This window comes from Triturus cristatus, chromosome 4_1 (genome assembly GCF_964204655.1).
Source record: "Triturus cristatus chromosome 4_1, aTriCri1.1, whole genome shotgun sequence".
Lineage (NCBI taxonomy): Eukaryota > Metazoa > Chordata > Amphibia > Caudata > Salamandridae > Triturus > Triturus cristatus.
In genome coordinates, this window is record NC_140585.1 from 407829220 (window position 1) to 407841414 (window position 12195).

Genomic DNA, 12195 nt, shown 5'->3' on the forward strand with positions numbered 1-12195 from the left:
GCCAAAAACTGGCTTAAACTCAACCTCGAGTTAGTATAGTTAGGGATGTTCCCAAAAAACAGTTAATTCAGTTATCGAAAGCTCGCGCATAATGGTACTGAAATTGGGCCCTGTTGCCTTGACCTCAGACCCTAATCAGTGCCTGTTTTCACCCTTGCACGTACAACGAAACAGCTGTTCGGCCTGCCGCACGTTTCTTCTACCCACAACATGATCCCCATTGCAGGTTCCCAGGGGAAAGAGCCCTTCCATTCATGATATCTCTGTTCTCGACATACCATGTTTAGTCCTGCTCAAAATTCTAAACAGCAGTGGGCAGATAAAACACATATACAAGCTTAATATTTCCTATGAGAATACTTTTCCTAATTGGCGCTGCCCAGCTTTACACGCGCAACCACATGCTGAGGAGAGACATTTGGATTGGCGTGGACGACAGATGTCAGCTTGACCGTCTGTTTTTTAATTCAAGTAAATATTATACTTGCGTATCTGAATCCCGATAAGAAGTGCAAATATTTAGCCGCCTCCTATTGAATAGTTGAAAATCAGCCTGACATTAGTTCTCTGGGTTTGAGCTTATTTCTATGTGCATTGAAGCAAAGATTATAAAAATAAATTTGCTTCCTAATACTGCTCATCCTGATTGCTGATAGCAATAAACTCTTTTAACCAGGGTAATTGAAGTGTGTTCAGAAAGGTGGTGCCTTTGCTTGACTAGCAGTATTTGAAGCACCACCTCACCAGGCCGCGATCTATTACAGTTAAGAGTCGTGGATTTAAGATGTCTCCTGTCTTACTTGGCACTTTGAGATTGATGTGCAACTCTTCAGTGCATTGACCCAATATAGCTTCGTGCAGTTGGCGTGTGCTGGCAGTGTCGACCAGTCAGGAGACGACCATTTAAGAGCTGTGTTTTCCATATCGTGTACTTTAATAGAACAAAACACGACGTAATATTGTGATAATTTAGTACTTGTCTAGTTAAGTCCCCGATTCTTCACCGAGCCGCAGTTTCTATTGACAGTGTTTTGCTGGTCTGCAATCAATGTCCAACGTTTCTGCGTAGTTTAATGCAATGGTGCAGTATGTTAAAGAATATGATTAGGTAGTTTTGATTCTTTTTCTAGGTTACTATTACTTTAATCATTTGGCTCAATTTCTTTGAAATAATATATGACTTGTGCAAAGAAATCACATTTTGGTTTTTTTACATGTGCTCACTCTGCTAATAAAACTGATTTCCTTGTAGATGCTGGCATCCCCATCGCCATCTTCATCAGGTCAACTTTCTCAGTTTGGGGCAAGTTTATATGGTCAGCAAAGTAAGAAATTATATTTTTCTAACCGATGAACAAAAGTCAAATTTACATTATTATGTTTGTAATTAATTTTTGGAGTTTGATGATGCTGTTTATTCTTAATTGATAGTGGTCTCCTTTTACGTACCTAGAAGAGAAAATTCTCCATATACAATTGAGGTTCATTCCACCAGAGCGAAGACCACTTGGGTGTCTTCCAAAGACAAACATTTGCAAACATTTATTGAGCAGCAAATCGGGTTGGTCTACCCGCTTTCTACAAGTATTATGCTCTGAACCATCTACCACAAAATAAACAGTTTAAGGATAAGGAATGCTGCCCTTTATGTATTGCTTGAAGCTTGTTCGGGCATAAGCTGTTTTTAATGTACCAGCTTTTAAAGCTGTAAAGTCCGATTTCCATTCAGTTGGCAGTGAAGGAGTAGGGGAAAATATCTTCCTGCTGATTCTGGAACGTTCAGTCGTTGCTTTACCGCCTTCAAATCATCCACACCCTGGATTAAAATATGCTCTCCCGGTACAAAACTTGTATGAAATGGATGTGATGCTTAGCGACAAATACGTGAGGGGTGAATGATGCAGTGAGTCAAACAGGCTCCGCCTAGGTCAGTACCCACATACATCCCAACCAAAGCAGTAGATTGCATAGAATGTACAACATGAGAATCTAGAAGAGGCTCAAATTGCAAAAGCACCCTTACAGGAAGGTAACTAGTTTCACTACACACCCCCACACAACACACCTAAAGTGATAGTGTTCCATTTACAGAGGCCTTTTCTGGCACCACTCGACTGCACTGGCAATGTCATGTAAAAGAGTAAGTGCATTGACTGAGAGTACAGAACAATCTTTAACATTTGCTGTCGCATTTTATGTTCTGTTTTAGCTTATTTTCGTAAACGAATTACAAAATGATAATAACATTCATACTACTTAAATGTTCGTAGTTTTACATCCTAGCCCACTACTAATTCAGATCTTTTTCCTTCTACCTGGTGTCAGCCTCCAATCATAATTAACTTCAGTGAATGACTGGTTAGAACTCCTTCAATAATATTTGAAAGAAGTACTGACCTTGGTTGTCCAGAAGAGTCATAATGCTTTCAGCAAAATGAAATAGCGAGGATATTGGTAGAACCTTGCCGCCAACCTCTATTTGTTTTTTCTTTTTCAGGGTCGAGGCTGCAAGTGTATGCAGTAGTGCATGCGTCTTGCTTGCGAGCCCCTGTTGTATACAGAAAAGGGCTTGATGCCCACCCATTGCTTACCATATGTTGTTTTCTCATCACTCCTATTTAATGGCTCTGTAATTGACCAATAAAACCTAAATGTCACTAGCGATGCTTGCTGTTGTGCAGGGACCGATCACAGACTAATTCAAGTTAATCTGTGCCCGTTCGCTGCTCCCAACGTTATTGAGGTACTATTTCTTGACCTCACTCCTCCGCCCTGCTCTTCAATCCTTAGTGTATGCATTTCAAATCCCCCTCCCCCCTCGCAGCATTCTTGCTTGTCCCACCACCCAGTCACCCTCCTGTGCCCCCATGGCTGTTTGCCCCATACCTCTCCCACCGTCATGGCGTGTGACTGGTTATATGTGCTGTTGGCCTCAGTTGACTCCGGTGGCTGTTTGGTCACTAATAAGTTACCTGAGGTTATAACTTTTATATGCATTAAGAGTCACTGAAAAGATTTAAAACTCTCTAAACCACTGTATTTTTGAGCCTCCATAAAGCAGGTCGAGGATGCAGACACTTATCAGCAAGAGCCGCCGGATAACTGGTTAAACATGAAAGAAACCAGAACAAACCTGAAAAAAAAAAACACTTCTGTGCTTTTTTGCAGCTGTGCCAGAGATGTTCCTGGCATGTGAACAGCTTGCAGTGGAACTTATGTTTTTAAATCTAACAATACGGTTGTCTGTTCCAACCTGAGTGTGCTCAGGCCATTTAGAGATGAGCCTCACTTCTCCAGTATTGTATCTTTTATAGATTCACATGCTTGAATCTTCCCCGTCGCCCTGGTGGAAGTCCCACAGTAACTGTAAAATAGCAGTATCAAGCTTTAAACTTAATTCCCCACGAAATTCAACAGCATTTAGTAACCAGTTAACATCATTTGAGTACATCCACACTTCAGCCAATCACAGCATAGACCCAGAGTATCCATCTCCTGCAGGGCCACCATACCTCAGATTTCTTACTGCATGTCGTGTGTTAGGGAGTCTCCCTGAGCTCTGCTCAGTCACAGTGTTTCTACCTTGACCTTTTCAACTCCCAGCTGGCAGTTCTTTTCCTTCAACCATCTCTTCAGCTGAGGTACTGTTGAAAGTGAGTGCACCTTTTTCTGTTTTTTCTGCAGAATGTCTAAGTCTAAAAAAAAAAGGGCTGTTTAGGCCCTGCAAGACTTGTGGAAAGTCCATGCTTTTCACTTAGGATCCACATAAGGAATGCCTGCATTGCTTATATCTGTATCATAAGCCCAGAGACTGTAAACACTGTTGAACTTTCTCTTCAGAAACCCTCAAGGATCGTGAGGGAAAACTGCTCCTCCAGCTACAAAAAAGTAAGTCTGTGAGGGATTCAGACTCTGGTGATGTCGTCAGCAGCAATTGTAAAGACTTCAACGTCAACGAGAGCTTCACTATTGGTTCCGCTTGGCACCATGCTGTCGACGAGCGTCTCCATCCAGTTGATTCAGTCAGTCATACCTTTGACGATCATGTCTACGACCCAGTCGACGGCCCCGTCGACGAATGAAAAAGACATGTCCTTTCCAAGGGCAATTCTTTCTCTTTTGCAGGATTTTTCCAAGATCTCATCTCTTGGACTTCCAGGGATCAGAGGATGAGTCGTTATGGTCCTGCATTTAGCCCTTCGCAATTGAGGGTCAAATGCCAAGAATCTGAGGACAAGGAACTACTGGATGACCCTCCTGTGTATCTGGTGGGTGAATGTTCCTTCTCGGACACAGGATGTCCCAGCATGCAACGCTTAGATACTTTTCAGGAGCATTATCCTTATGATGAGCAGGAGGAGGAGCGTCAGCAGGATCCCTCCATTAACATCCCTATTTCTCTAGTCACAGACTTGCGTCTGATGCTCAGTGACTGTTACCAGCGTTTCCCTTAGACCAACGCTACTCAAAAGCCACCTTCTACACAGGAGGAACCTACCATCATCTCAGATCAGCAGGCTATGCCTGCACAGCTGAAACAGAAAACCTTAAAGCCCTTGCAAATTCCGGTTCAGGCTCTGGACAGTGGTGACCAGCAGCTAGAAGAGAGAGAGCTGCAGTTGGACCCAAATGCCCGAAACAAATGGAATGACTATGTGGCAATCACCTTCTCCCACTCGGCCGATTCTCCACTGGTGGATATCAGTGGTTTTCATGACCTTTTAGAGGCGGCATCAAAAAATGGTGATCTCCCTATGCCTGTCAAGCATACGGAGTGTTTTTTTATATGACTTCAAGGCCACTACGCAGTGCTCCACCAGAGCCATACCCATAATGGACTTTCTTGTGGCAGGAGGGCCTTAAGCTGATGAAGACTCCAGCTTCCGTACCGGCTGTTACCCTGAAATTGGATATGAAATACAGGGTTCCTGAGGACTCTCCAGTGTGTCTTATCGTCCATCCAAAAACGGACTCCCTTATTATGCAGGCCGCCCGAAGAAGATTCAAGAAGCATCGCCAAGTGCTGCCCCGCTAGATAAGGAAGGGTGCAGGTTGGATAATTTTGGCAAGAAATTCTCCACACTGGCGGCAACAGCCATCAGGGCCTCTAACGCCATGGCTATCCTCTGGAAGTATGACCGGCAAATATGGTCCGACATCACCGCCTTGCTGGAATATCTGCCCGAGGATAAGAAGGAGGAGGCGAAGGATATACTTTCAGAAGGAGAGAGAGCCTCATCAAAGATCGTAGATGTGGTGCTGGACCTCTCTTCTACCTCCTTTAGGCAAATGGCGGTTGCTGCCGTGTTGCAAAGGCAGGGTTGGCTTAAGGCGACAACATTCCGCCCAGAGGTTCTGTCTAAAGTGTTAGATATGCAGTTTAATGGTGAATATCTATTCGGCAAGCACGTGGATGAGACGCAACAGTCAAATCTGACACGACAAAATCCTTGTATATTTTGCAGCAAAAGACATTTTCTTCTTTAAGAGGAAGAGCCCAATTTCTTTCTCTGCCCCAGCTCCAGCAGTGTTTTCCAGTCCTACTATCAGCAGGGGTTTCAGCCGCTATATTCCGCACAGTCCTTTCGTCAAACTTCCATGCCAGCATACACAAGAGCACCAGCACGCAGATGACCCGGTTCTGGAGGAAAGTCTCACGATGCCAACAGGAGACAATTAAATTTTGCAGGCACCCTTCACCCCAGTCCATCTTCAATTGGCTCAAAATTCTTTGCTCAGTGGAAAACCATTTCATCCGACAAATGGGTGTTAGACATCTTTCATCATGGTCACACCATGGAATTTCTTCAACAACCTCCGAATTTCCCATTTAGAAAACATCACAAAGTTATCTTGGACTTCTCAAAAAAGAAATCATTCTGCTTCTCGCCAAACAAGCAATCGAAGTGGTGCCATGCAGTTAACACAACCTAGGCTTTTACTCTAATTTCTTTTTAATAAAGAAAAAGACAAGACAAGAAAATGGAGGCAAATTATGGACCTCAGGTTGTTGAACAAGTTCATCAAAAGTCAACCTTTCAGGATGTTGTTGCTTCAGGAGATTCTTCTTCTCATGGACACAAGTGATTATATGACTCCCTGGATCTTCTGGATGCATACTTTCATATTCCCATACACCTGAAGCATCATTGCTTTCTTAGGTTCGAGGTGGCAGGGTGCCATTATCAATTCAAAGTGCTGCTTTTCTGGCTAAAATCAGCGCCCAGGGTTTTCACGAAGTGCCTGGCGCCGGTGGCAGATTTTCTCCGGCGTTCGGGTCACCAGGTTTTTCCCTACCTGGACGATTGGTTAGTCGAGGTCCCATCCCTACAAGGCGCCAAGCAGTCTACGAGAGTCTGTCTGACTTTTTCGCTCCCTGTGTCTCCATCTCAACAGGGAAAAGTCCTCTTGCGTCCCCTCCAGGTCACTGGTGTTCCTGGGAGCGATCTTGGTTACCAATCGCTCAATGGCCTTTCCCACAGAAGAAAGGATTACACGTCTGCAAAGGATGGCACAGTCCCTCCACTCAAAAAGGTGCGTTTCTGTAAGGATTTACAAGTCAATGTTGGGAATGATGTCATCCTGTTAATCCCACACTGCCGCTTGCGGATGAGAGCTCCCAGGAGCAGCTCAGATCTCAGTGGATTCAATCTCAAGATTCCTTCAATGACATCGTTTCAATCACTACAGAGATGGCCGTGGCAATGTCTTGGTGGGCAATCAGGGGCAGTCTCACTCAAGGCCTGTCCTTCCTCCCAGCAAAACCAGAGTGGTAATGACAATAGACGCTTCCACAGAAGGATAGGGACCTCACCTCCAGGAGCTTCAGGTCTGAGGGAGGTGGTCGGACCAAGAGGCATTGTGTCACATAAATCTGTTTGAACTTAAAGCAGTCTTTCTAGGCCTCTGATTGTTTCTAATCGTATTGTCAATACTCGTCCGCACGGACAACACAGCCACCTTGTTCTATCTACAGAAACGAGGAAGGACAAGGTCTCATCCCCTGTCGAGCGTAGCGCAGCAGATTTGGGAATCACTAATAGACCACAACATATCTATGCAAGTTCAACACGTTCCAGGAGTACAGAAGGAATGGGCAGATTCCCTCAGCAGGGACACCAAACGGTGTCAAGAATGGGAGCTAAATGTCACTCAGCTAAGAAGGGTATTTCAGTGCTGGGCATTACCAACCCTAGATCTATTTGCTACATCACTCAACAGAAAGTGCAAGTTTTACGCCAGCAGGTTTCCTCAACTAGGCTCTCTGGGGGACGCCTTCCACTTTTGCTGGGAAGGAACAATTGCTTACGTGTTCCCTCCATTCCCACTCATTCCAAAAGTTCTACACAAACTCAAGCGGGAGCCCTGCCGCTTTATTCTCATTGCCCCGGTGTAGGCAAGACAGTATTGGTACACCGAGCTATTTCAGGATGAACTACTCACTGGCGCTGTCTGGCTCCGTTCCCGTGCCGTCTCGACCTCGGTCAGCGCCGCTGCCCGATTCTGAAGCTCCTCCATCAACACTGGCTCCGTGGTCTCCGGCGCCACGTCTGGCACAGACTCCGAAGATTCGATCGAGGAGGGAGGCTCAGAGGCTTCTGGAAGTAGAGGAATTCCAGGAGCAACCGCAGCAGGCTGAAGAGGGGGAGATATTCGACCCTATGGAGGAGTTTGCAGGGCTGCTAGAAGCCAGAGGGCTTGAAACTTCACCGGAGTAGGAACTCTCCTCCCCAAAAGCTCTTCTCTCTCAGGATGTGGCCTCATACCATTCGGTTATAAGTAAGGCTGCTGACCTTTTGGCCTTAATATTGCCAACAGCAGAGGTCAAATCTAATATTTTAAGAGAGGTACTGCACTCTCCTTCTGTGGTGGAGCCTTTGCTTCCTTTCAATGAGGCTCTGACAGATACAGTTCTGGAAGTATGGCAAAAGCCAGTGTCTGCCCCTGCTGTGTCAAGAACCGTGGCAACGCGCGATAAGGTGGCGGCTGGGGATCCAGCTTTTTTGTCATCACACCCTCTGCCTGAGAACCTTGTGGTTCAAACGTCTTGTTCCTCAAAACAATCTGCTGGCTTATCCCCTGTCGAGCGTAGCGCAGCAGATTTGGGAATCACTAATAGACCACAACATATCTATCAAAGTCCAACACGTTCCAGGAGTACAGAACGAATGGGCAGATTCCCTCAGCAGGGACACCAAACGGTGTCAAGAATGGGAGCTAAATGTCACTCAGCTAAGAAGGGTATTTCAGTGCTGGGCATTACCATCCCTAGATCTATTCGCTACATCACTTAACAGAAAGTGCAAGTTTTACGCCAGCAGGTTTCCTCAACTAGGCTCTCTGGGGGACGCCTTCCACTTTTGCTGGGAAGGAACAATTGCTTACGTGTTCCCTCCATTCCCACTCATTCCAAAAGTTCTACACAAACTCAAGCGGGAGCCCTGCCGCTTTATTCTCATTGCCCCGGTGTAGGCAAGACAGTATTGGTACACCGAGCTATTTCAGGATGAACTACTCACTGGCGCTGTCTGGCTCCGTTCCCGTGCCGTCTCGACCTTGATCAGCGCCGCTGCCCGCTTCTGAAGGTCCTCCATCAAAACTGGCTCCGTGGTCTCCGGCGCCACGTCTGGCCCCTCTCCGAAGATTCGATTGAGGAGGGAGGTTCAGAGGCTTCTGGAAGAAGAGGAATTCCAGGAGCAACCGCAGCAGGCTGAAGAGGGGGAGATATTCGACCCTATGGAGGAGTTTGCAGGGCTGCTAGAAGCCAGAGGGCTTGAAACTTCACCGGAGTGGGAACTCTCCTTCCCAAAAGCTCTTCTCTCTCAGGATGTGGCCTCATACCACTCGGTTATAAGTAAGGCTGTTGACCTTTTGGCCTTAATATTGCCAACAGCAGAGGTCAAATCTAATATTTTAAGAGAGGTACTGCACTCTCCATCTGTGGTGGAGCCTTTGCTTCCTTTCAATGAGGCTCTGACAGATACAGTTCTAGAAGTATGGCAAAAGCCAGTGTCTGCCCCTGCTGTTCCAAGAACCGTGGCAGTGCGCGATAAGGTGGCGGCTGGGGATCCAGCTTTTTTGTCATCACACCCTCTGCCTGAGAACCTTGTGGTTCAAGCGTCTTGTTCCTCAAAACAATCTGCTGGCTGCTTCCATTCCACTCCGGGGGATAGGGACTGCAAGAAGTTGGAACAACACGCAAAAAAGGTGTTTTCGTCGGCCAGCATGGCCTTGAAATCAACTTATGCCATGTGCTTACTGTGTCGTTATATCCATGCATTGGTAGATTCTGACAAGGAAGTTATACCTAAGTTGCCAGAGGATGTCCAGGGTCACTTAGCTGAGGTGCTATCGGACATGCAGGCTGCAGCCCGTCCGGTGATCCAGTCCGGCCTGAATACGGCTGACTCAGTTGCCAGGGTAATGGGCCCTTCGGTGGCAACTAGGAGGCATGCCTTGTTGAGAGGTTCAGGATTCTCCCTGGACGTCCAGGCCCCGCTGTTGTACCTTTCCCTTTGATGGATCTAGACTTTTTGGGACTAAGGCTGATTCAGCTTTACAGTGATTTAAGGATAGCAGATCTACTGCTAGATCTTTAGGCTTGCAATCCCAGGCTAGGGGTTTTGGTTTCCGGAGATTTCGGGGCATTGGGAAGGCAGCTCCTTTTCGAAGCCGACAGCAGCAGCAACAACAGAACCCTCTGTATCTATATTTGGGTGTTAACCTAGCACGAATGAGGTGCAACCAATGCCTAGACAGTGTAAAAATGACAAAATAATGAATAAAATACTATCAAAATATGTGCCGCCTTACATCACATATCTTGCCTTTTCTCGCTGCATAACTTACTCAACTCTGCGGCATAATTTGACCCTCCCATTCTGAATAATTCCAGTGGCCCTGGTTATAATTTATGAAGCCTGGGCCTGCCATATTCCTTCTATTATCTGATTCTTTTGTTTATTGCTTGTAGGTGGGCTGTTGGGTGCAGAATGGTACCAAGCCCCTTGAAACCCCGTTTGCCTCTTTTATTTCGCTCTTCGTGTGGGCAACAGGTAGTGGGATTTTGTCCTGGTTAGAACACTTAACCAAACGTATTAAATAATGCACAGATCACTTCACCACCCTGTGCCTAAAATTACAAATAAGTGCAACGTTAAAAGGAGGCGTGAAGAGCTGTCCTTGTATTTCTTCTTTCTCTACTGGTCTCTGTAACGCTTAAAGTGTAAGGTTCCGGCTTGTTACTGCCTACAGTTTCTGCTGAATGTGCCCAGGATAGGAATAAAAGAATGTTTTATTTACTGATACCTAAGCCCCCCTTAGCAATGGTGGGAGCCTGACAGGTAACGTTCATGGGTTGATTACCTTCTGCAGAATTCTGCAACACTGCTAGGCCACAGGTAAGAGTCCCAAAGGGGCCAGCTCAGCCTTTTATACTCTCGACTGTAAGAAAACAATTACCAATAAGTGTGGTAACAATGCACCTTCGAACATTTTATAAAAAAATTATGACATATAGAATCAGCAAGTACCATGGTGTAAAAGGTCTTATTTGGAGACTATTTGAAAAATATTCTCTATTTTTAATTAACTGGATATGTTATTCGCCAGAATACCATTTTGTGCCTGAATGTAGAAATAATGTTGGGGTGTTTAGACGGCTCTTTTTATTTGTGAAGTATAGCGGTAAGCTTTTTTCAGAGGAAAGATGTAACCTGCCTTGCAGCTAATTCTCGTGTTCATTGAGGGTGACATTGTTTGGTTCTCTTTTTCTTGTGAAGTCTGTTTTTTTAGGTCGACCCGAGAGCCAGCGCGCATGCGCTGCTCTGTGAGACCTATTGTATAGGAGTAGGGAATAGAAGCTCCTCCCACTCTCCGCCCATATTTGCCATTGGCTTGCGTCATTGTCCGTCTTAAATACTGGCTTCTGATACGTCAATAGGCTTGTTAGTCTCTCCTTAGTACCTCCTCCTCTTCATTTGTCAAATCACATGGTGACTGGGCCCTTTACTTCGGTTGTTACACGGTACGTGTTTTTTAGACTGTGAGCACTATTTTCTTTAATGAGGTTCTCCTACTGCAGGCAGGATGTGCTTTGGTGCCTTCTTTACTCCACCCCCCCCCCCCCCCCTGTTGTCATGCCTTCTCCCCAAGTTGTCTGTGCCTTCTCACCCCGCCCGCCCTACTGTTCACTGTGCCTTCCACCCCCCCACCCTCCTGTTGCCGGTGCCTTCTCTCACCCCCCGCCCGCCCTCCCGTTGTACGTGCCTTCTGCCTGCCCACTCGCCCTCCCTCCCGGTGTCCCGGCCTTCTCCCCCCGCCCGCCCTACCTCCCGTTGTTTGTAATGGCTACCATTTGCAATGCAATAAGTTTTGCATAAATGCGAGACCTGTTGCATTGCAAATGCTTGTCTTAGTGGCCAGCCACTTAAAGTTAGTCTTTCTTCCACCCACACCCTTCCTTCCAATGTAACTGTAAGCTTTTCCTCTCCCTCCTCTTCACTACACGCTCAAGTGCAGCAACATGTGACATGATAAAAGCACCACTCTGGTCGTCATGCACAACACCAAAATACTTCCACACTATATACAAATACCCTTCCCAACAAGCAACCTTGGGAGTGGCATTCTGCCCGTTCTCCAAATTTAGCATATCTTTATGGCCATGAAGCGCTATATAAATGCAAGTACAATACAAAATTAAATAAGAAAATGTGTATGGTGCGTACAGTGCAAGAGAAAGAACACATTTTCTGCTTTTTCACTTTTTCTTATTACTAGTTTAATTTGTGAGGACACTGCAATATTGTTTAAAGCCACTGTCAACTTTTCACGTCTGGATAGTGACTTTTTCTCTTTGTTTGCTAGAGCTTATGCAATCACTGAAAAAAGCTCTGAAAGCAGTATTGAGGATGCAGCTTTATTTGAACGTCAGCTTTTTACTCCTTCCTATTTGCACTTCTCCTCCCCTGACTCTCTGCCTCCCCAGCTCTATTTTCAAGGTATTTATTTATTTGTATGGCACACTGAGCACATTGTTTGTAAGAGCCTAGTAACGTCTAAACAGTACTTTATTCAAATTACGGTATGTCATTACTGATGTGCCCACAGGAACAAGAGCTTAAGAACTAAACAGAAATGTTTCAAATACTTTGCTGAAACTTACCAGAGTCTATGCTCAATATCCTCTGGCTG

At 45.7% G+C, this 12195-nt stretch overlaps 1 protein-coding gene across 7 annotated transcripts in view; it reads left to right on the forward strand.

The window, feature by feature from the left end:
- CNOT2 (CCR4-NOT transcription complex subunit 2) overlaps positions 1-12195 on the forward strand; it is a 449944-nt gene that overhangs the window by 225058 nt on the left and 212691 nt on the right. For 4 of the 7 annotated variants that reach the window (XM_085652518.1, XM_085652514.1, XM_085652517.1 and 1 more), the window contains exon 4: positions 1253-1325. In XM_085652518.1, the coding sequence (XP_085508644.1) occupies positions 1253-1325 (73 nt within the window). The remainder of the gene's footprint in view (positions 1-1252; positions 1326-12195) is intronic. The other 3 variants (XM_085652519.1, XM_085652515.1, XM_085652521.1) reach the window with 1 other exon arrangement.